Source organism: Schistosoma haematobium, chromosome 2 (assembly GCF_000699445.3).
Source record: "Schistosoma haematobium chromosome 2, whole genome shotgun sequence".
NCBI classification, from domain to species: Eukaryota; Metazoa; Platyhelminthes; class Trematoda; order Strigeidida; family Schistosomatidae; genus Schistosoma; species Schistosoma haematobium.
In genome coordinates, this window is record NC_067197.1 from 21,763,384 (window position 1) to 21,790,546 (window position 27,163).

The 27,163-nt window shown below is 34.0% G+C and overlaps 1 protein-coding gene across 1 annotated transcript; it reads right to left on the bottom strand.

Annotated features, from left to right (window-relative positions):
* Window positions 1-559: 559 nt before the first annotated feature.
* Window positions 560-25,333, bottom strand: MS3_00006460 (uncharacterized protein; the record flags this gene model as incomplete). Its single annotated transcript, XM_012938187.3, has 6 exons — window positions 23,337-25,333; window positions 20,419-20,777; window positions 12,194-13,017; window positions 9,718-10,058; window positions 5,167-5,547; window positions 560-1,318 (listed from the first exon to the last, which is right to left on the bottom strand). The coding sequence occupies exons 1-6, from the start codon at window positions 24,840-24,842 to the stop codon at window positions 560-562; spliced, it is 4,170 nt and encodes a 1,389-aa protein (XP_012793641.1). The 5' UTR covers window positions 24,843-25,333.
* Window positions 25,334-27,163: the final 1,830 nt, after the last annotated feature.

A 27,163-nucleotide genomic window follows, 5' to 3' on the forward strand; every position in this document is an offset into this window, starting at 1 on the left:
TCATTATCCTGCTTACTTATTCTTTACATTTATTCTTTTATTGAGGAAAAAATGTTAGGTGAGGTCAGAACTTATTCCTCGCTCTTTTATTTCATTATTTAAACCATCACGAAGGTAGAATCACAGTGTAAAAGGAGGAAACAAGTAGTAAAAATGGAGATAGTCTTTTCTAAGAATTTTACATCGAATTCATATTTCTTCCTCTCACACACACGAGCAGAAAATGAATGGATCAAGAGTAGCTTTTTTCGTACACAATAATAAATATGGCAGCTTTGTTTCACGATGAGGAGATATCAAAAAGAAACCAAATAATTTCAGTCAAACACGTATAAATTTGAGTGCATCTGTGTACGTGTGATCAATTAGAAGGGGTGGCAGGAAATATCTCAGTCGAAAGTATTTTGTTAGTGTCATGATAAATGGTCATCTTTTGTGAAATTCTACGCACATATGTGTTATAACAAAAATTCAGCCACATAATAGTGCATGTGCGTGTATAAACGAGGAAGATACAAAGTTGTTTTAATGATAGAGGAAAAAAGTGTGCGTGAGCAGTTTATTTGTTACATTTATTATTATTACCACTAATAATATTGCTGTTTGTGGCGGCAAATATATGACTATTTAATGTACGCCGCTTTTTTGGTTGATGTGAATAAATAGTTTGATTAGGCGGTGTTGTATCTATTAGCGATGTGTCACGATGTTTACTCATACAATTAGCAGTTAAATCGCTAAGATTTCTGACAGGATTCTGATGTTGATCCCATAACATTGAAGATTTATCTAACGTTGGCAAAGTTTTTGTCCATACATTTGACTCATTTGTATCACCTTCAATATTTATACGAGGATTTGGATTTTGAAATTCTAAATGATTTATTTCTTCACTTGGATCATCAACAGGATCCCTTGTGAGACTATCTGTTTCGGAAGCAGTTGGTGTAGATGAACTGTGACTGCGTCCACCTTCTAAAGGACTTGGATTACTGGATGATTGCAGAGTTTCAGGACAAACGTTAGAATCTAAACGATCCTGTACACTAGGCAATGAAGATGATGACATTGAACGATGAATATCAAAATCCAAATTATTTGACGAATCAATTTTACGCTTTAAATTTGAAGATAGCATAGATGATGCCATAGTTAAGTATCTAGATGATGAATTACCTGGATCAGTCATAGAATTATTAGAAGTGAAATGATGTTTATGATGTGGATTAGAAGTAATAGAAGCAGTTGTATTCATAGCAGAAGCAATTCTCAAATGTGTCTCATCGCCAGAATTCATTGATTTGAGTTTATTGATTGACTAAAGAGAGAAAAAACAAATGATGAAAGCTATTCATAGATGTATATTAGGTAGAGGCAGTATATAAATATAACGCAGAGCAGTTAACACATTCACGTCAATATGATACCAGTTATGCATAGTGCCTGTTGAATAAGCTAAAAATGTATGAGCTGATTGGTCAAACCGTAATGAATTGAGTACGTGATTTATTGGGTACGAATTGAATTATTCAAGACTATTAACCGAAAATTCAATTGTCATTTTAGTTAAAGTAATATTATAAGAAAAATTGCAAATACTGAAACATGAAACTGCCTTCAATTTTATTCAGTCTATTTCATTCTGAACAAATCAGTAAGATAATTGTTATTCGACTAACGACAAGAAACCTTAAAAACGTAATTATCAACCGGAATTGTTTTCCTGAGGATAATAACTAACCTGGATCAGAAGTGGTGTTAACTTTTATAAAGAAAAAAACCAACTAAGTATAACTCCATCTCTATTCAATATTTTTCTCATTTGAATTGAGGCACAAACCTAATATACATAATTTTATAGTGTTAGCATTGTCTAATTCGGTTACTTTACTAAGTAGAGTGATAGGCCATATTCGTGCCATTTAATTAACTAACGTATGATTCCCTCAGTGTTCAACAAGTATTATCCCCACAATAAAAAAACCAGTTCAATGAGTCTGAATTATGATTTGCTAATACATTAGAAACAGAGCTAATGTGTTAATTAAATCCTATGTCTCATTCTCGCATTATTGTCAGAGTATTAAGTCATAAACTCAATTTAGCAAAGAATCAATGACTGATGATATTATGAATTTAATTTTAGTGACTCCAAATCTTCTCATGTCAAAAATATCATTTGAAAAATCGAGTGTTAGAAGTTTGGTTAAGGTAGAAAATTGGACCTACGCCTAGTTGCCTTAGTTACAGTTGTTGAGATATATGATTAACCTTATGTAATATATGTATGAGGGAGATGGTCGCGCGATATCGTGGATTGATTGGAATTAGACATTAAAACTGTTGGATCACGGCTTAGTGATCTAAAGGTTAAGAGTCTGCGCGACACCGAAGTTCCTGGGTTCGATTTCTGCGTGCAGAATCGTGAATGCGCACAGCTGAGAAGTCCCATACTAGGACGAAACGGCTGTCCAGTGCTCCCAGGTTTTCTATGGTGGTCTGTCATTGATCTCAATTGAAACTCAACAATATCTACAACCCCATGCTGATATGTATAAGGAACTTGATTATTAGAACTAAATAAACAGTCAGCTACTGTCTCTCAAAAACAAATCAACTCTTTTAATTACTATCAGGCCATGGGTGGAGGGGATGGAGGAATTATGAATTATAATTATAATCATCCTGAAAACGAACAAATAATTTATAGGGATCATTCTATACTTCACGTGATTTATGTGATGATAAATCATCTCGAGAGAGAATGAAATATATGAAAGAAAAGAAGAGCTGCAGTTCTCTTAAAGAACGTTAAACTTTTCCAACTTTAACTCGTCAACTATATTTCGTGCAACTTTACGAGAGAAGTGAAATGATGGAAAGAAAAAAGTTATTTAGTGGCTTAAGGAAATCGATTTCTACTCATTATTAGTCAAGTATCTGGTATAATATATTAATTGAATATCTCTATAGACAAATGATCATTTCAATTATTAAATATGTATTTAGTCGATTTGGTTGATAATTCTTTCATCTGATACCTAATCAGTTCTATTTTACCACGAATTGGGGAATCTGTTTATTTTATATGATGAAGTAAACAGAGTAAACTAATTCCACTGTTTTTCTTTATTAAATAAGTGGGAAGAAATCTGTAGACTTTTAGAATTACATTAATCTAATATATTATTCCACCAGTCACCCCAGTGAAGACATGTTGTGCAATATCTAAATAAATTGTACTCAAGCTAAATTATAAAATTCTTTTTAGCCTTAAAACTGTCTTAAATAACTTTATTGAAACGGGCAAACACCATCTTCATAAATGAAAGACAATCGCAGTGAAGCGAATTTATTCACAAAATCCAGTTGATTTTTGCCTAAATTAATAATCGAGAATATAATTTTCATATATGTTTACTACTCTTAACTGCTACGACGTATACTTCTGTAAGAAACATAAATTTACCGAGAGATCTATTCGAGATACTACATTACTAAAACTATTGTAGACACACCCATATCGGTAATAACAAAATTTCACAGTAATATTCAGTCACATGACTTATAATTGATGCAAATGAATGTTATTAAGGCGCATGACCTCTATATTGGACCATTTTAGTTAACCAGTTTAATATTTTGTTTCAGTAACAAATAACTAAAGACAGTTTCACGTGATCTCCAACAAGTGACCTTTAGCTTACATATCCGGCGTTAAATATTTCAGCAGTTAAAGTTATATCCTACCAAATCTGTTTGGATTAAATTTCTAGAAAATGTATATTACGAAACTAAAATTTTTTAAGTATATAAAAATGTAAGGTTTATGAAGTTGTGATACACGTGAAAAGATTAAATAAAGCCATGAAACACTGAAAACATATTGTGATAGTAATGTCAACTTTAATTATTCTAGGTTAATTTACAAAAAGTTATTTCAACATGAATTTTATGGCTTGATGTCATTCATTCAATCCACATTTTCATGGTACTACAGCGTAATGCCAAGTATGACCATCTCATAATCACTTCACAATGATCCCATGTTAAGGAATGAAGCGACATAAGAACGGAAAAAGATCAAAGAAAAATTGATTACAAAGAAATTGGGTCAGATATCTCAGGACATTACATTAAATTGTGCAGCTCAGCTAGTACGAACCTAAGATGAGAATCTACAAATCATGGTGAAGCTGATCTATACCGTTGAATGACCTTGAATCCTAACCTATTTTAGTAATTCAGGAGGCCAGAAATAAAAGTAAACGAGCAACAACCTCACGGTGAGACCACTTATTTCATCATTAGTTAGCGACTTGCTGTTTGATAAATGCGCCGTAACTTTTTAGTGATTTGCATGTTCGCCTTTGGCTTGGTGGTATAGTTCAGCCTTATCGAAGTCATTAGTACAAATACACCACTAACTGCGCCCACATTTCAATCATCAATTAAGACAGGTAAATTTAGTAAAAGATTATCTATCTATCGGTGAGTATGTACAACTGAAACAAATTATGGACAGAAATAAAGCATTCATGGCATAAAAAATTAACTCATGTTTGTACATTTTTATGTTTATAGAGTATTTACTATTTAATCTTTTAAGTGTGTATATCTTTACACCAATAATAAACACGCATGCACACAACACAACAGGCATAAAATGCCTACAATAAACACGGATATACAAACTTCTAGTCAAAACAAGGATGGTAAATTTCTAGATCTACCTAAATGTCAAACCGAACAGTATGAAACACGTTCATGTATGTATATGTAGTCCGATAATGAGTTTCTTACTAAATTTCTGTTTTATATGATCCGATAATTTACTTAGTAAAAGCCAGTTGAAGAATCTGTTGACAGTAGAAAGTACTGAAAAACTTTCCGCATAATTTCTGACTTCAAGTTACCCGTCTAAATTGCTCTCTAATGTGATCAAAATAAAAGTGCTCTGCCTTTGTGATGGGGACATTATCAATAGATTCTCTTATACTTCAGTGGACCAGTATATTATGATTTCCGATGCATTCAAATACATACCGAGTAATAAGTAGTTGTCCTGTCAACTTTAAAAAAGCCTGTCAATCATTTGTCAGCAGAAACTGCTAAGTAAATACAAATCCACCGAAACATTGAATAAGAAATAAAATTGAAACTCACAGAGATAATTCGTGTTGGATCAATAATCAACGGTGAAAAATCATTTCGTGATAAACGAGACAAGTTATTGTTGTTACCGTCATAATTATTGACATGATTATTATTTTGGATAACAGAGTGAATCAACATATCATCTGATCGGTTGTTGGACCCAGACTTATTATCTAATTCTGTATCAAAAGCGTGAAATTGGTTCAGATTTCCAGCAGAGGTTGTGGATGTGGATGAAGTTGTTATCGTAGATAGAAGTGGTGGTTGAGATGATGCAAGTGGCGCGTTATTCGACATAAGTGGCATTGATGTATTATTATTAGTAGTAGTAACAAAGCCTTGTAATTGAGGCTGACAATGTAGTAGTTGAGCTTGAGTTTGTGTAAGCTTCTGCAATATAAAAGAAACAGGAAACAAAATAATTATACGCTAAAATTGAGTTTATCGTCATTTCTTGTTAACTTAATCACAAACTAATTTCTCATGTACATTAATCATAAGTTTACAGTACTTAATATTTCTCTCAATACAATACATAGATCGTTGACATCGGACGGCAAACATTTTTGACTTTTTGTATACTTTATAAATCTTTCAAATTGTATTTGTTAAGAATAAAATTCTTATTATTATAACAGACTTTAAACATTCCAAGGATCAAATAAGAATGTTTTGTTATCGAAGCAATTTGTAAAATATTCATTAAAAAGAAAGAGTCAACCAACAGAAAATAATGAATCAACAACCAATCAATTTGTGTAAATTAGAATTCTACCCAGTAATTAATCAGTTTAGAAAGCTTGAACTACTGAAAGCACAGAGAATAAACACTGACCAAAGAGAATATTGATACCAGTTGGAAAAGCAACAAATTCCAGGGAAGGAAACATTGAAAAATGTGTAATAGGACTTGAACAATTTGATAGAGAACATAATACAATCATACGCAACATTATGATCAGTTTGGATTCCATTTGACAATGAGTTTGAATCGTATTTCTTTACTTTTTATAAAATATTTACAAATTTATAATACAACTACATTTGCTTCAAAGAGTTTAACAAGATTAAAATACAACCTAATAAATTCTTTAAATATAAATTTATACAACAAGACTGTATGCATTGTAATTAACAATTATAACTATTTGATTTAATTGAATTAAGAATAAGTTCCATGTACAGATCGTTTTGAAGTTGCATAGAAGCCCTTCACATATTGACAAGTAATATTAACCTGTCAATTATTTAAAACATTACCCTGGAAAATATGATCTTATATCAAGAAACACTTTATAACAACAAATCATTGACAAGTAACAAAGTATAATATAACAAAGTGAATATAAGAAAACAATGATATTTCATTTCAAGTGTTAATCAATCAAGTATGTTAAAAAGACTTTCTTTTATTGTTAAAATCTATGTGTATCATTTATATTAAGCCTTTTGAATTGAACTATACAAATAGAACTTAAAGCCATAATAAATATATGGTAATTTACTGAGTTATTTATGTTTATCTGGACAAAAATATTCGGTTGGGCGCATTCTAATGTATTTTAAAGGTTAAATAACAAAATATTGTAGAGAGATAGAGAAAACGATTATTTATGTTTTATGATTATAATCCGCTCACATGAAATACTTCATAATACTTTTTCTGTTTAATATATCAACTTCTGAATCATATGATGTTTAAGTAAATTAAATTGAAAAGAAATAGTCCATTAGATCGTTTAGTACAGCGATTATTCAAAGGCAATTGATGTTACCAACTGAAACAACACTTCAAAAGTTTATTTTTTAAAACTATAGATATTTAAAAAAAAGGAAGAATAAATCACCTATTGTAAACAATAGAGGAAAATTCTTCTCAACCCCTATCTTTTTTTTCCTATTTTAGTTTATAATCTAATATTCATATTTTTTTTATCATCGTAAAACACTGAAATTATAATACAACCAGTGAAGTCCAATTATATTGACTATGAGATAAATACCAATCAATGAATGGATAATGGTCTTACGATAACGATAACTGACTGCTGAGTCTTATTACAAGAAGAGAACAGTTGTCAAATACTTTCTGGTTTGCATTAATTGTGAAACTAAGGTGAGTCTGTGGTGTAAAACTACAAATAATTAAATCATTGGATATTAAAAATTTTAAACCGCTATTAGGTCAGTCTACATTTGACATGCGTTCTGCTATCTTATTCGGTTGAACTAGATAATAAGAAAACTAGTAATCACTGTACTAATAAAACTGTTTCACCTCAGTTCACGAATATTCAGTTTCTTTGTCTTGGAAATGAAATACGAAACAACTTCTTCCTCATTATATTAACTAGTCACCAAATATCTCAGTTAAACCAAGCTTGAAATACCCTTGGTTAGCATGTCTAGAATAACGACTGACAACGGGAAACTTGAGTATTGACAAGATAAGAGTTATCAAGCCCACAGTTACTGATCGATGTTCTAACATGCAAGTCAAAGAAACCGATCGTTCAATGTATTTTAACATGAACAATGCTAGTCTAAAAGAAAGAAACTTATACAAAGCTGGGAAAGAAATAAGGAAAATATACACGCTTGTTATCGTTCAAATGTAGTTTCGAACGAAAAAATGGTTGGCTTGAATATATATTCACCAATAAGTGTGAATCTATAAAAAAATGTATGTCATTCAGCAAAAGCCTAGATATAAAATGAGAATGTATGAAATGGATGCAGTTCTAATTGATGGACAGAAAAGACAAAAACATAAGACAGGAAGGAAAAAGAGGATGTCACAGTTTTTATTATTGTTATTGCAGATATCAATCTCTAAAATCTAGAATAAAAGACAACCACAAACAACAGCTGTAAGTAGGGAAAAAAACTGCCACCTAAAGCACCACCGCCCATTATATAAAACAACCAACTAAGCTACATCCATACAGCATGAACCAATAAACATATAATTACTAAATGAATGTGAATATATAACAATTAGAAAAACCCTTGGGTAGTGTCTTTTTTCATGGATAAGATATCAATTAGGTACAGAGTAACAAAGACAAGCAATTTGCAACGAACTAACAACTTAACTCGCTTCTAATGTCAACAAAAAAAAGAAATAAGAATACATGTTTACAAATGCATTATTTTTCGTGTCTATGTGTACAATTATAACATGTGTTAGAAATTTTAAACACATACAACAAGATAGACTGATTACTTTAAGCTTGTCTAGATTGAATAATGGTCAGAGAAAATTTTCTTCTAGTCAGGTCTTAATGGACTGGATTTCAGATACAACAATCGTTTATAATAATAAATTAAACTAGTGTTTTTAATTTTTTAAAGGCAGTCACTTATTATAAATGCCAAAAAGCAAATTTATTTAGATCAAAATATAAACAGATCTACGTTTTCTTGGAAAATTATAACTTTTACAGGTTAGAAGTTTTCCCCATGATAACGCATTGAATGTGAATTTTACGCAGTAAGAGTATGCTTTCGCATGATGATCATATGAATCTAACAATATAACATACTTTGTAACCACAGTAACAATATATATAGATCACTTTGAATGGCATTGTGTTGTAGCTCTTCATTTATGTGATTTTAGATCATTCTAAACCAGCGACGTCCCACAGTAATCTTGTAGAAAAATGAGTTTATGCTAATATTTTAGCCTGATATTTTTTACTAGGATGAATTCTTCCAGTGCAATGTACTCAATGAGATATAACAATCAACAGAATTCAATCTACTAACCAATGAGAAAAATAATAATCGGCTGCAAAATCAAAGACCAGATCAAAGCAAAAAAGTAATCAAACTATTTTTTTTATCTGAATGTCATATTAATTATAACTCCGAGAACACAACACCAATAAAGTATCCACCTGAGCTGTAAAGCTCCAGTATTTTAATATCGAGAGTGCTTTTGTATTGTTAGCATATAGCGAAAGCACTGAAGAATACAGGTGTTGAGAAAAGATATAAAATACTAAAGAGACAACAATGCAGTTGATGAAATTATAATAATTCATCAACCTAGGTGACTAAGACAAACACTGTCTGTTTGTTAATATATGAATTGTTACACTGATGAGGACAAAAAATAACAGATTTCCGACAAGGGATGAAATTAATATTGTGGTGTATGCTGCTTATGTCGACAGATATAAGTAGTATATAGCACCAATCGGAAGTTGAATGCCTGCGAGCAGAAGATTGAGAGCATTGAAATGAAGAGGAGAGCAGAAAACTAAAAGAAGTCAAAATAACAACAGGAATGAAGGAACGAAGTTTGTAAAAGACAACTGATGGAAGATGTGCAAATGACGTATTTAATGTATGATTTTCATATCCTACGAGCACACTGTAATTTTGTATTAAACAATAAATTTGTCTTTCCCACGATATTACTGACAGGAATACATTGTTTATTTTTTCAATACGATATAAAGTAAAACGGGTTGAATACACGCATTGTTACTAATGAGCAGATATAGAGTAATGATTAAAAGAAAACAGTAGTAAGCAATATCAAAATATTACCTCATGGAGTTTCTGATTTTCATCCATCAATGATGCTATATGTGTAGCATAACAAGTTTGCATAGATATGAATTGCTCAAACAGCCTTTGACGTGCTGCGTCTACACCAGACCTTGATTCAATTGCAATTGTATATTCATTGATAAGTCGAACTAAATCTGCCCAAATCGCTTCTAAAGCTAAAACCGCAGCAGGTAGACTATTTTTCATTGGATTTGTCACTAATACTGGAGTATTATTCACTGGATTTGAATAAGGATTATGGGTATCGACTGTATGAGGGACAGATCGTCTAGCATTTGGTAATTTCATAGAATCTCCATTAGAATTCTGTACATTAACTACAACAACAAATAACAGTTAAACTGTGAAACGTTATGAATATTTCAAAATTTAGTTATCTTCGTTTATTATAATACAAAATGACACTAACCGACAAACAGAAATCTAGAGATTTTTTGAAAAATATGATACCAAAGAGTATTTATAGAAACAAAATTCTACAATTCTTTGCTATCAAGATAACTAATTTAAAAATGATGGTTTAGCGTTGTATAAGACCTTTTCTAAGAAGTTTTAAGTCACACAGGAAAAATGACTAGTGCAGTATGGTTTACTGAACACATCTTCCTAGAATGCTCATCATTGATGAAGTGATAGATTACCGAACACATGTCAGCAATTACTCAACTTTATTTGGTTGTCAGTAGGTAAGAAATGTACTGGTTATTTTTCCCAAGTTACTTTTATGACCGACTTCGCATATAATTAAGCAATTTCAATGAACTGATTATAAGAGGTTAGTGAAATATCAATTTATTGGAAATCTCTAAGAGCATCTCATGAAAGTAATTATGTTTTAATAGTATTAGCATAACTTCCACAACATCACTTTCCCCATCACGAACCAAATCAGAAGAGCAATGATTAAGATGAGGAGCTTACAGGTAATGAATAAACGATATTACTGAGTCATTGCGTACATTTATCCTGAACAAAATGATTCCAAGTCGATAAACTTATGTGAATTAGGATGGTTGTGATGTATGTTACTTGTGTCTAGTCAGAATTTTTTTCAATAACGATGTTGATTGGGACGAGAATTAACAGGAACCCTTAAATAGATCAAATCAATTTATAACTTTAGCTTCAATTCATTGCAGAACTGTATATTTGCAAAACAGAGTCATTAAAATACTGGAAAGCCGTAGCCAGAGACTGGCTGAGAAAGCCAGAAAATGTACCACTATAGGGACGAAACAATAGGAGTTCATTTGTACATAAGTCGTGAATATCCGATTTTTTTAATTTAGTCTTTTCAAATATCTTTCATTTAATTATGATTAGTAGGATTTGAACCCACGATCTAGAGTTAAATATAAGCGTTTTAACTAATATACTACAACTCCATATTGGAACACAAGACAATAACAGGAAACAAATTAAGACACAATAAGAATCATTAAGTTTAAAATTCATCATTACTAACAACTATCCTTTAGAAACATAATTTTTCTCTGGCTGAGAAATAAACAGGGAGACAGACGAGATAGACCAGTTTGTCTCTTTCTAGTTGTCACAATTACTGCAGACTATTTTAAGCATTTTATTTATCAATGATTGCCATGTGCTTAAATAAAATCAATATTCATATTCTCAAGTACGACAAAGTAGTATTTTTTTTAATAAAAAAAAACATAAAGTATTGATTTAACATTTACTTAAAGTGTGTTTTTGAAAAAGATTAGTATCTACAACTTTACTGTACAGTAAAAACCAACGTATACACTATTGACTGTAGTGACTTTATTTCCACGGTTTAAATCAATTTTCGAATTCATAACTGTTAGAGTAATCCATATGAGTATCTAATCAGTTCATCAAAGTGCCTATGGGCTACAACTACTCTATAACAATTAACTTTACTATTCAGCTTTACAGACCGAAATATTTTAGTGATGAATTAACACTTGCCGGAGAATGCCGAAAATAAAATAAAACTTTAAACCAGTGAGACAACAATCGTTTATGAGTTGTGTCCTTTAAACAGAAGACTGATCAATAATTATGACCGTGTTATATTCAGGTTTAATTGTTAGATAGCAATATTAATAGCAGTTAATGGTTTGCAATATAATGTTACTGAAGTCGAACACTAGTTCCAAGAACAATAACTTTAAAATCCATAGAATATTACATTTTGTCCAATTAAGTTAACTGGAATTTAAACCCGACTGGTCCAGTTTAACAATAGCAATCCCGTAAAAAAGTAATACAAATTCTAGCTTTCTTCAAGCATCTACATATAATTACATTTAACTAAACAAATATATATCACATAAACCCTTATATAGTTCTTAAAACAGGTAGCTTGTAGTTCGAAAACGTACAAGATCATATATTATAATCGATCTCAAGAAGTCATCATCAATCAGTGAACAGCTAGCATCAAGTAAAAACGGAATAATACACTTACTAAAATGTCGTGCCCATAAACCTGGGCCAGTTCGACTAGCTGCGCCTTGTGCAGCACGTGCGGCAGCCATTGCTTTACATCGTTGTTTAATTCCACTCTTATCCATATGAGGTGGGGCGGATTTCTTTTGATATGCTTTAAAAGTTGATGTTGAGTTCGTCAACTTTTTTCTATTATGCTTATCATCGGAACACTCAATGTTATTTAGCGTGCTTGTTTGTCGGATGGAGTAAAACACTGGACAAGAAGATGTCCTTCGGAGTCTTTTAAATTTGTTGACACTTCCGCTGAGTGAACGTGCCCTAGATAATCTAGGTGAACATGAATTGGAAGGATTCTTCTTGACACACATAGAATCACATGACTTTAGCCCATCAGTAGTTTTGTGAGCATTGTGTTTAGGAGACGTAGAATTATGGTTACAATTGCAAGATGGCTTATTGTGATTCCACCGAAAATCTGGAATATCTAAATTCCCAGTAATTTTATTGCAACTACACCGACTGCTACTAGTACTGCTAGTACTAGAACTTCGAGTACGACTACTTCTTGAACCTGAGCTATATTCACTGCAAGAACGGGATCTGGAGTCCTGAATAGAATCTCCTTCACTTTGCTTGCGTAGTGAACGCCTATGCCGACGTCTCCGACTTGATGATGATCTAGCAATGTTTTTACTATCAGTCCCATTGAACGGTTTCAGACAAACATTTGGTATAAAATCACGATCATAATGATGTGCAGCATCTTGAGTAACAACTCGATGAGAATGTAATAATAATGGAGGTCCAGTACGAAACTTTTCTGGAAGAGATTTTATCTCACTAGAAAAGAAGTAAACAATCATTTATTCAGATAGTAAAGGAAATGTAAAAACATATTAATTTGAATAATAAATAACACAACATTTCCCTTCACTTAAATGATCAATTCTATAAAGGGGGGATAATTAATGAATAACTTCAGTGAAAATCAAAGGACCCTGTGAATCAATAAGCATATCAATATAAATAACCCAAATAAATTATTAGCATGTTTAATACAGCATCAAGGTGGTTTGTAAAGAAAATGCGTACAGCATCGAATAGTGATCAATAACTCAAGATACTATAAATCCCAGGAGCTAAACCATTACACGAGGAATAAAGTAATTCTAAGAATATTGTACATGTTGATTCTAGTTACCTATCATTTTCAATCAATTTAAGCTTTTATCATCTACTTTCTTACTAAATCTATAACTTGGAGATAACAAGCCGAAAATTTAAGCTATTAAATGGTAATTCAGTGATCTGAAACAAATAACCTGAAATTTGTGGGTTCGACTTTTAACGACTTCATGGGAGTAAACTGCTTAAGAGTTTCGCACTACACTCTGGATTCAATATTTGTTCAGTTTATGTAAATTTAAGTATTTGGATTTAATTCATTCTCCAGGTACTTATATATGAGCCACAATTGACGTGTGAGGGCTAACGATACTACCTTGTTGCCTAAACTGAAGTGGGTGGAGCTAGGCTCAGACCCGGAACTTAGTGATGAAAATTCGAACCCCTTAATCATTGAACTACTGTGACCAAAGCTTCACACTTTCTGGTTTATAGTTGGCTCTTGTCTAGTGAAACACTGACAAGAATAAATAAGTACGACTTTTCACTAACAATAGAGGAACTATTGAATATATTTTAAAAACATTCGTATAAAACAATGATTTATGTAAGCGAAAAATCTAAATAATTACTAGTTGTCTGTCTAAGCTTTATACATCAGTAAACCACGGATTCAGACACAATCTCTAAATATTTTGAAACGCAACATAGTATGTGGTAATAAAAAAAATCAGTATACGTCTCAGTTACAAAGTAAATAACTATGCAATTCAACTACTACCAGGCTATTGGAAATGTAAACAAAATCAAAATCTTGAAACTATCTCAGTACATGTAACGTCATAGTAATTCAAATGTAGTGCTAAGGTCAATGAGTGAAATTTAAGAAATATCCACTACTTATAATACTAATGCTAAGATTATTTCAAAAATGAATTTAAATGGAATAGTGTTCTGTACTATATCATATTTAATGCACCCAGTTAACATGATTCTACCTAAAAAGTAGAAATTTCAGTTTCAAATACAGTCAGCAACAAACACAATACCATATGGTTTAAAAGAAGAAATAATTTAGTCTGAACACTTAATTTAATTAATGCCTACTAAATGGCCAGATCATTAAAGTAAAAATTGTCAGCAATAAAACTAAGTGTATAGCACAACTTGGAGGAAACAAGTTTTATTTCTTTAGAAACTATCGTGTTAATCGATACAACATTAAAATAATAGTTCGGTAATTACATTGGTATTAAAACAGTGGATTTGATAATGAGTATCATGTTCACTGTACAGAAACCAATATTTTCTTGTTTAAAAGCTGAATGTTTTTTTATTTATTTAATACATTTTCAAATGATTAGTGAATAATATCGGCAATCAATTCATACCATTTAGTGACAGTACCACAGGATAACAATTTTTAAGTTTTATTTCCAACTATGATTCATCCGAAAACAAGAACCTAACTGAGATCTGCTAATGTGTATTCAATCTAGAGTGAACAAACTTATATTTTTAAAATCGAACTAGATGAGCTGGTAATTATATACTCATTCTAACTTATACTCGGCAGGTAGAAACCATATTTCGTAACAAACAGAACAGTAATTTGATTTATTTATCACGTAACATCAAATCGAAACATTCTAATGAAAATAGTAACCATTACTTTGTATGACAAATTTGTGATTAGGCAATAGGAAGTAGTTATAAACTTTGGGGTAGAAAACCATATTTAATTAATTTTCCCTTCTTAGAAATAATTCAAGCCGAATATTTCTCCATGTTTCAGCTTAAATTAAACACAACGCATATCAGTAAGCTATAATGGATTTGCCTACTTATTAATTGTTTGTTCATGTAACTACTTATAATCTAATTAATCTGATAAGTCTAATTATGTCAGGAAAATTTGTGCAGAGGCACAACTCATAGGCTCAACTTCAAAAGAAATGAAACAACTGTTATTTACTTAAACTACCTCCATTTGTATGGACCCTCTATTTAGTCTAAGTGGTCAACTACTCATTTTGACTAGTAGTATTGTAGTGAATAAGAACACAAGTAGGGACAATCGAATGTATTTGAACACAAAAATTATAGAACGTCTTAGTAAAATCTGAGAACCATATAGTAAATACTTCATTTGCAAAATGTCAATCGTCTCAGACTTCATTGTTTCCTCACTTCCATAGTAATCATTCTCTGTTCTCCTTCTTAACCTTCTGCCACCAGGCAATTCACTTTCTATTAATGATACATACTACTTATATCTGTCGACATCAGTAACACACACCACAGTATGTGTCAGACCATTATGTTTAAAATCGATTACAAACATCGGGTGACAATTTGATCATATTATATTTCCTATCTTGAATTGTAAATCACGTGAACACTTGCCTTTAACCTCATAACTAGTATAGTTTCATTAAATGATGCCATAACTAAAAAATTGGACATTAATATACAAAGATTTTATTATATCGGGTCCTGAAGTTGGATGACATATATAAATCTATAAAATAAAAGTTTTGTTTCGTTAATATAATGAATTCACTTAAAATATGGAAAGCGACAGGCCGACTTATTTTCAGATCATTAAAGAACTGATAGCTGGGGGACAAAATTATTATTATTATTGCTATTATTATTATTATTATTATTATTATTATTATTATTATTATTTGAACACATGAATATTGGTACAAGAGCGTCAATATATATGCGCCACACAAAACAATGAGAATTCGAAGAGAAGTAGAAAAAAAAACTAAGGAGCGCAAAAGAAAAAGAGAACAATGACGAAGAGATTGGAGTAAGGTAGTGTGGTAGTAACGACGGAACGAAAAGGTACAATCAGAAGAAATCTTTCAGGTAAAGGAGACACAACCACTTTTTATGAAGAAAGTAAAAGAAGGTTACAGCAGGATCGCCACTGGCTTCTATTCTGAGCCATATCTGATAACGTCTCTAGCCACTGTGTAGCACCATCTCTCAGACCCCAACCAGGGAGTCGTGAAGGACCAACAGAAGCCAGTCCTTTGCAGCTTTCTTTCATGCCACGACACCATGTCATGCACTGACCACCTCTCCGCTTCTTCCAACCAGTCCCAGAGTCGGCAAATAATGCACGACGTGGAATTCTCTGGGACGACATTCGGAGAACATGTCCAAGCCACCGAAGTCGGTGTTTCAAGATGGTGACAACCAATTGAATTATCATCTCTGTGCCCGAACACACGATGCCGAACCTCTGCATTACTGACATGGTGTTGCCACTGAATGTCAGCAATCCTTCGGAGACAGCGATGATCGAACACAGAGAGTCGTCTAACATCCTCAACTCGGAGAGACCAGGTTTCACAAGCATAGAGCAAGACTGCTCTCACCGACGCGTTGTAGATCCGGCCTTTTACAGCCAGACTAACATCACGAAGGCGCCAAAGGTGGCCCAGATTGGCATAAGACGCTCTGGCTTTCACTATTCGTGCATTGATCTCATCACTCACACCCCCACCAGCACTTATGCAGCTACCCAGATACACGAACTTCTCAACTACGTCTATCTGCTCACCGTCCAGGGTGAGTACAGGATTAGAATCCTGCCAGTCTTGTAAAAGTACTTTACACTTCGAAGGTGCAAAGCACATACCATACCTATGGACACTGATTGCCAACTGATTAAGTGCGGATTGCCTGCTAAGCCAATAGCTTGGACGCAATCGGAAGTAAACTTATCCCCCGATAGTTGTTACAAGAACGACGTGAACCCTTTTTAAAGATAGGGACAACTATCGACTCATTCCATGACGTTGGTACACTCTCTAGTTCCCAAACCTTTGTAAACAACGTCGTCAATTCCTTAGTCAGAAAGTCACCACCATCTTTAAAAAGAGCCGGAGGTAAGTCATCTGGGCCAGGTGATTTGTAACGCTTCAAGAGTTGGAGTTCCTTGCGGACTTCCTCCTCATTTGGTGGATCAGTCGTCACCGGCCATGGAGGGCAGGACAGTCTGACCGATGTTGCCGGAGCAGCAGGCCAGTTGAACTCCCCTTCGAAAAATTCTGCCCATCGTCCAAGACGTCGATGGATGTTAGTGATTGGCATCCCATCATCCTCGCAGATTGTTTCACTCACACCAGACTTCTTGCTGCCAGTGGCTCGGATGAGCTGGAAGAGCTTCCGGTAGTTACCAGATGCAGCTGCTGCTTCCAGCTCATTAGCACGCATCGACCACCAGGCTTCTCGGTCCTTACGCAAGCTTTGCCCAATTTCCTTACGTAACATCCTTCGTTTATGGTCAAACTCACGGTCACCCGGAGTAGACCGACGGGCTTCAATGAGTTGTAAGGAACCTGGAGAAACCCAGTGCTTAAAAGCGGGACGTTTCGCAAACCCACAACTGACTGTTCCCGCCATTTTCATGGCGTCATGCAATTGCAACCAATGCTCATCTATACTTTTCGGTGGAGTGGTAGGTAGCTGATCGCGATGTGATCAATCTGAGTCCAGGCTTGAGATGCAGAGGGAGGACGCCAGGTGGCACATCGGCGATGACTGTGCCGAAAGTTAGTGCTAGCCAGAAACAGGTTGTGGTCTGTGCACAGTTGCAGTAGACGGTCCCCGTCATCTGACCTGCGACCAACGAGTCCCCATCGGCCACCTAAACGACTCTCTTCTGTGCCTAGACGCCCGACCTGGGCATTCAAGTCTCCGGCTAGTACTACAATATCTGTCGAACGCACTTTCTGGAGAAGAACTGATAACTGGTGGTAAAACTCATCCTTGATTGCATCCGGGCTGCAATCTGTCGGGGCATAGGCGGAGATGACGAAAAGACATCGTTTCTCACGCCGATTTCTTCTCACTTTGATGGAACTTTCTAATCTAACAGCACATAACCGACTGTTAATGGGGATCCAATCGACTAGTGCTGCCTCAGCTCTAGCGCTTAGTGCGACACCAACGCCAGCAAGACCAGACGAAGATGCCACAGGGTCCCCGGATAAGCGCACGTAAAACAAGCTTTTCGAAGCGACAGATGGAGATCGAATTTGTAGTACTACGCCAGAGTCTTGAATACGGGTCTCGGATAGACAACAAACATCAATATTAAGACTTTCCAAAGACATAGCCAGCCCTATCTGTTGTCCGACCTGCATAAATGTGCGAACGTTGAAGGCAGCCAGTTTGAATGGTGCACGTGGTTTCAGAAAAACTGCTTCAGTCCTCGTATTCGGTGGTAACATACAATTTTCAACCGGACAGTGACTCGAGAACATTTAGATACAGTCGAATTTCCACCAAAGACGAGCCGCTGTATAAGTATAAAAGAGGGTGAATAATGTGGATAATAATAATAATAATAATAATAATAATAATAATAATAATAATAATAATAATGACAATAATAGTAGTAATAATAATAATAGTATTAATAATGACAATAATTGTAATGATAATAATCTGAATCAATTGTTTGTTTTTCAAAGCGAGAAAGGTAATTTCCATAGGCATAAAGAGTTCATCAATTTGTGTGTGGGCTGTGATACTGCCCGGGTGCCCAAACCGAAGCAGGTGGTTATCTTAGGGGGCCACTCCCCGAGCCTTTGACCTAAAGGTCTAACCCACAAGGCAGTGGAGCATCGTAAGGAGATGCAGTCCCATGGTAGCCGGTGACCGAAAATTGGTTCATACGCCATTTGTTCCCACAGGATACTGGTGCCCATGTGCACCATTGATTTGGAATCCGGTTAAAGCGCCGGACATTCGCTTTTCGTCCTCTCATTTTCGTAAACAACACCCCCGCCACGAGAAGGCAATGAGTAGGACTTCCTGGCAGAGGCTGTATACGCGTGGCCGTGTGAGAGTATTTTGAGAGGGAGAGCGGACTCTCCCCACTCTCGGCCGTACCAGGGCATTCAGGGGGACAAAATACAACATAAGTACTTTCCATATCATGTTACTAAGTCTCCAACAAAGAGATACTTTTTTTTAGGGATTTGTGCCTAACAAGGAGAGGAAGAAACTGAAATTATGGTTTTAAGTAGCTGTTTTCCTGAGGTTATTAGTAAAATTGATTACCGATTAATAAATTAGGACTCATAAAAGTTCGACACAGAATTTCTCTATTAATTCTGTTCGTTTATAAAATTTAAACGATGCAATCAAAACAACAATTGATGTTGTTTTGATGGGATAGTGTATTTTTAGAACTTGATATCTTCGTAGTTAAGACATTTTCTGTCGTATTAATATGATGATGTGATGAATTTACATCAGTATTACATACATTTATATTTCTCAATATTTTGGCTCACTAAATAAACACATGAAATAAACTAATTTGATGCATAAAGATGTTTATTTTAAACAGAAAGTTAAAAGGAACAGATTTAACTTAAACTTAAGTGTCGTTCAGAGAATGTTATTCAAACTACTTCTAGTAAGTGTCATGTAAGTTATCACATTTAACATTTTCAAGTCGACATTTGGTAGACCACGTCTCTAAAAACTCTCATCCAACATAATCATATATTGGCAGTTTATTGCAAAAGCAAAACAGGAAGGAAAATGGTCTATATATATATATATATATATATATATATATATATATATATATATATATATATATATATATATATATTGGTAGAGAAAATTACAAGGTCATACTACCAAGCGTTGGAAATTATTGAAAAGTACATTCATACAACTAGACAATGGGAATAGAAATCAGCTAACAAACAATTAGTTTAAAACTAAGTTGAACAAATGATAGGACTTGTCCTCATTTGTTGATGCAAAGGTAACAGTGGTGTAAATAAAGTGACATCTAACAAAGACAATCCTAAAAATAAGGTCAAAGTTAGGAGCGTCCAAACTAACAAAGAAGATATAGAGTCTGAATTCACATCTACAGAAATATAAAACCCATATACATATATCATCAGACAAGTTATCTCTGAACATAGAAAAATGACATGAATTATATGATTCTCTTAGAAAAATAAAAATTTAGAACATCTGCCTTCCATGTGAATCGATTATAAATAGAGAATAGGAAAATAATTATTCAACATGTATCACTATATGATGGATTTATGAACTTACCAGCTTGTCAGTAACCTAGGTGGGGGTGGAAGTTTAATTCGACCATCGTTTGGTGCCCATAGACGACGCAGTGTTAGCTGGGGCAGCATCATATTGGAAGGGGAGGATTGATTTGGGGCTGAATTAGCTGAAGTACTGATTATTGTCTGATCAAGTGCTTTATTTGGCCGTAGAGGGAGGAACTGATGAGTTTTCGACTGGCTAGTTTTTCGTATCAGGGCTGAAATTTGTTCACATATGGCAGCTTCAGAAGTTTGAGAATGCTGTGAGTTAGTTGTACCAGCAGGAAATGGAGCCACAGATGCACATAATCCCACACTTCGTAAAGCTGCACCTAAGGATGGGGGTAGTTTAATAGGCTGTTGCATAAATAACAGAAAAATAAAGTGGATCATTATATTAGTGTAGATTCGTGTACATAGTTAGATTTTTTCGCTAGCCTAAAATATTCACATATCCAAATGGTAAATATTTTTAAAAATAACCATAAAAAAAACATTCCAAACTAATAATTAAACATGTTAAAACATTCGAAATGGGAATTTTATAAACCGAATATTTCATAGAGTCTATCCGAGCATTTACTCATATTAGCTTACTAATCAACAACAAAAAAGCGCTTGTAGATGATATCCAAATAATCCGGACAAGTTAGCAGAATTTTATAACTGAAAACACTTGAAAATCCCAAATAATGATGACAAAAGTTACAAATTAGCATTTTATAAAAGTTTACCACACTTCAAAACGAATGGTCAATTATGAGTTCATGAAGTGTATATTTTATTTACTTAATGGCAATAATTTAATTATCTCAAAATTACTCCATATTGCTACAATCAATGAGAAAGATATTTCCCTATATTTAACATCTGTTATATATAAGCAAATATTGAAACCTTAAAAAGATATCGGTAATCTTAAACTTTAAACTATTTATCAGGAAATATTAGTCATCCTGAAAGAGAGAATGGACTCAGTTTTTGAGTAGTTCCTATGATAATAATCAGAGATCTACATTACACGTAATATGACGTGATAACAACACAATGGATATTGTAAAATTAATTTAAAGTACATTGTGTCATGTTTCTATGCTGGTTAACAGCAAAAAACGAGATGTTAACATGATACTAACCAAGATTGAATTGAATAAAATTACAATTTCAGTGAAATCATGAATTGGTCTAAGTTAGATCACCATTGAAAACCTGAAAGAACTGGATAGTCATTTCGCCCCAGCATGAGAATCCTCAAAGGTGTACATTTTTTCCCGCATGCAGGAATCGAACCCAGGGCCTCGCGTGCAAACACAATCCCTAGACTACTGAGTCGGCATTTAACGATACTTATGTTTGACTTCAATCAATTCACGATATTACTAATTCAGCTCGTAACCCAATCACTGAAAATTTATTCAAATAATAAACGAAGTAAGAAGTTGAAGTCTAACAATACTCGAGAAAGAATAAATAAAGACCTACTAGTTATATAAGAACAAAAATACAAAATAAAATTTGAAAACTTAAACAATTTTGTCAGTTCTCTAACTAGATGGTATTATTAAGTCAAGGATAATAATAAGACTGTGAATTATTCGAGCGAAAGATGTGGTTGGGACTAATGCAAAAAAAAAAATGACAACTGAAATTGACGTACTTATCGTTTATGAAATAATTTTTGAAATATATGTTTCATCTGGAATATATAGCTAATGCATCATAAATGTTGAGTAATTTATGTAGTCTCACAAAATAATGTACTTGCTGGGAGGGGGATAAATATCCTCCTTCGTTAGATAAGTGTTTTCTTTTAATGTATGTACATTGTGAAGAGACTTTAAAGACAAAATAAAGTGAAAATCACAACTGAACACTTTGAAACTCGTCTGATTGCCATAAAGAACAACCATTTGATATAACGTTTTGTGACAATGAAAACTAATAATTTCGAGGATCGAAAATGCTGCACGAAATTAATGGTCAAAACAGAACTTATTCTAAGAAAAAGAGAATTCAGTGGGGAAAATTTTCTTTTCAACGAAATCATTTACTTAAGCTGTACATTCATAGTGTTCGGTTTTGACCATTAAATTTGTGGTAAATATATTTCTATAGGAGGATAGAAAAGATTGCATCATAAATTGATTCGAGACTAAATATCAAATGAAATTACGTAATAGCTTCCCATACAACTATATATACGAATGTACAGCTTAAGTAAATAATTTCGTCGAAAAGAAAATACCCTTTGCTGAATTCACTTTTTTTTATTCAATGACATTATGGGTTATTTTAATTAACATATTCTAAATTGATTGGAATCATATCCGAATAAGGTACCCAGTAAGAATAATACAAGTGATTCAACGACTGTTATTGAGAGAATTAAACCAACATTGTCACAAATATTCAGGTTGATTTCATTAATTTATGGAAAAACGGATCAATGCAATGATAAATAATGTTCAACTAAATATATGAAAGTAACACAGACCGTAGTAAATAGTGGGAAATGTGATGGGCGAAACTAAATTGTGAATCAATCCGAAGTAATGGATAAGGAAACAGGGGGGTGAAATACGGAGATAAAATAAACATTAATTAGGAATCAACTCGAAAATAATAGCAAAATACCGTTCTAAATCGCCATAACCATTTATAATATTTTAAAGACGGCATACATTAAAGGAAAACCTTAATGCCTAGAAAATGAAATTGCAGAAAACAAAGGAATTTGTTTTCAATGTAAGCTGAAAAGAAAATTTTCGTATGCAGAAAATGAGGGTATAATGAACAAGGGATACTTAGAGAAGATATTCATGCAAAAATGATCGAGAATGTTTTACGTGATTGGACGTTTAATATGATATACTAATTAGACAGTGATGTGGCAAATGAACAGAAAAATAAACTGACCTGTGCAAACTTAATTTTGAATTCTTCCAGGCGACGATGAGCGTCTACAGCAACCACAGGTTCTTTGGTATTAGATTTCCCAACAACTTCATGACCACGCACAGTATTAATATTGGAAAGAATAGAATTAACATTCACATTTAACCGACGACCCGTGTACAAACGAAGATAACACCGCCAGTTGGTAGAATCAAAACCCCAATGGTTTAAATTATCAACTTCAGTGACGGTATGTGTATGTCCAACAAACTGCTCAGGGGAAAAATATCGACAACATGTGACACACTTGATACATTTTGAATAAGGTTCCTTATACATATTCGGATATATTAATCCCAACTGTCGTCCAAAACATTCATGTATTACTGGAATAACACTAGATTCCACAGCATTTTTACAATTATTCTCAGGCTGGTTTTCATCATGACCAGAATCTAAGCGGTCTGCTGACTGTGCATTATCTACTGATTTAGTTGATTTAGAAGTGTCAGTTGAGACAGGGCTCAGTTGTCGATGGTCCTTAATAAAGCCCATACCAGTAGTAGTTTTCATTTCAGAATCTTCACCAATACAGGGATTAATTGGAGATTTACATGTTGAACTCTCTTCACAATTAGATCCCTCCAGACACATATTTTGATGACGAATATACTTGGTCAACCTTTCTGCGTCACTTTTACGAATTAGACCACAACTACCGACAGTACGAGGAAGTATTTGGCGTGAATGTAACAGACTTAATTGAGCTGGAGTACACGTTGTGCATGCTATTTGAAGCTTTGTACATGCCTTATCTATGATCTGCAAATCCACATCGTGTAGCACAAAACGAAATAAATGTGGTAAACATAATCGTTTTTCGCCCCAAACATTAAATCCCATTATGACTTCACCGTCAATCAGACTGGGAACTAAAGTACCAGTATCTTGGGATTCAACTGACGCAAGAGGATTAGATGTACTGTTTGAACCCCAATTTGTCTTTGGTCTCTCTGATTGTCTTTTTAATGTAGGCCGAACTGTAGGTTGACGACAAGCAAAGAAATTCTCACAATCATTAAATGAAGAGGAACGAGAATGTTCTGGTCGAGATGTACATTTACTAGTGATCTTTGGTTTTACTTCGGGTACTGATGGTTCAAAAGGTGCATGTATGTTCGTAGCTCGGGGCAACCTCATATTAAGAGGTTGGGAAGGTAAAGGTGGTAAGTAAATGTCCTTGAGCATGTACCGTGGTAGAGACAAAAGACCCATTTGAAGACTGGATGCAAGAGCATGCTGAAACCAACCTGGAGAATTTAATAAATTGTTAGGTGTACATAGAGTTTTTTGGGGATTTACAAGATCAGATCTACGAAGTAGTTCAGGTGATTGCGATGGTGCGAGTGAAAGATCATAGTCCTGAGGTCTTCCGAAAATTCGTGAAACTAGATTCTGTCTGAATTCAGCCACATCTGCCAGAGGTGATGTTGAGAAGTATGGATTATTGGGAAGAGGGAACGCCATAACGTACGTCCAAAAAATAATGTAATATCATATAGCAACGTTCAACAGTTTGAACTGACAAGTATAAATGGAATTAACCCAAATGCTTCCTCCCAAAACATTTCGAAGCAAAATGACCAGACGTCCCCAAATCCTATTATTTAAAAAAACGCTTCTGACAGATACCTGTCTACAATTAAAAACACGGATCACAGACGGGCCATGGGAGGGGTGTGAGGTATGAACATAACAAGGTCACACACACCAAAACGAAACGTGGGCTGGTTAAGAGAACACGCGTGGCTATTGTCTGGATTATTGTTTGTTGTCTATCTATCTTAGTCTATGCCCTTAAACATGTCCTTCAAATTTTCTCACTTGATCGTTTTGCTATACGACGTGTCTTTGTAAAATGAGTGGGTGAGATATGAAAATACAAAACGAACCCTTATTGACCTCTGACTGGTTAACTAGCTAGCCAATCAAAAACAAGATATTATATAGCAAACACGTAAAATAGTTTCCTCATTTAAATATCACGAAACAGTAGTTACTGGCGCTAAAGATAGGCTTAATGATGTCTTTTTTTCACTGTCTGGACGTGACTTTGCCCCTGGTGGGAAATATTTCAACTAGGAGACACTTTAGATTAATAAAAAAGTACTTTTTCGCACCGCATAGATCAAATGATAAGTCTGGCATTAATGTTCACTTAATTTGATTCCACTTAGCTCAGCGAGCATTGAGGGGAAGGACAAAAGTAATTATTCGCCTTAAGTTATCCACTACATCAACGTATACATGACACATTACTACTTATACCGTATTTATCACGCCAAAACTGTAGTGATACTGAATATTCTTGATAGATTTTTGTTAGCACTAGCAGAAATAAAATTCAACGTCAATCTCTCGACAAACCTCCCCTGGGACTAGAAATACAATTATTTGTTATAGAGGTTGAATTGAGTTTCACTCTCATAGCAGCTACTGATTCAAGGTTGTCTTTAGGCATAGTGAAACATAACAGTGAAGTAAATTGTATCATTCAATCCTCTTAAGCTCAATATAGGAAGCACATATTAATAACCAAGATAGCTTCTCCTTAACCGTGATAGAACTGATCCTTGTTCTGAGGAAATCAACTTCCACACTTCATTACTGTTTAAACAATGCCCTTTGAAAAAAATTATACGGTACTGAGCGGTTTCCAGGGTTTCTTTTCTAATCTTTGCTAACCCCAACCGTCCTTTGCCAGGGCTTCGGACCGCCGTTAATCCTAGAAGGGCTCTAAACTGAGCTAATGAATATGAGTTGGATAACTTCTGTGTCTTTTTACGGTACTCCCCAGTCATTGTAATAAAAAAAATTCCGTCATCCGATGACCTGATTATGTTGTATATGTTAGATATAACTTTTTTCAGTGACCGAAACATTTACATTTTCTAACAAGTAAGGAGGCAGAAGTAGAGTTTATGATTGAAATTTTAAAAAAATGTGTATTATTGTTAATCAATTAGGAAGTTGGTTTTTTGAAATCTTATATACATATATTCCATATCAATCGTTACTGAAAATCAGATTCTATTTAATCTCCAGAACTAGTATTAGGCTTCCAGAATTTGTAATAACAAGTCGAAATGATAAAAGTATGCTATACTGACCGCCTTAACTGCACTAATCAGTTAAAATAGCGTCTGTGGATTTTGGTGTAAAACTGAAAGCACAGTGCAAGATACTTTGTATGTTACTAACATCTAAGTGAAGATTGGCGATATTTAGATTCTAAAAGGCTAAAAATTGATGAAGATATATATTATGTAACCAAACAGTGAGTATGATATCGTGCTCAACTTAAATTATAAGAAGTACCTGCCACTAATGCAGACTGTGTCAAAGTACCTGATGTGATCCGGTGCAAGAACCAGGGTGTTTCTATAGCTTGACAGTAATCTCGCACTTCACTCCTGACCCTAAAGGTTAACACTAACTATTTAAGTTTAAACAAAAGGGTTATAAAGCATTGTTGTATTGTAGTTGATGTCAGTTAATGAGGAAAACCCTAACTCAGAACAATATCCAAAATTCTAATACATAACTGGAAGCACTGGATGGCCGTTTCGTCCTAGTGTGGGATTCCTCAGCAATGAGCATCCACGATCCCGCACCTGAAACTCTAACCAAGGATCTTCGGTTTCGAGCGCGAACGCCTAACTTCTAGATCCAACGGTGTCTATGTCTAACTTCAGTCGATCTATGATCTTGCACAAACCTTCGTCCATTGTCTGAAGTGGATAACTGTCTCCACCCGACACGGATTGAACTCCACTGGTCATGGCTTC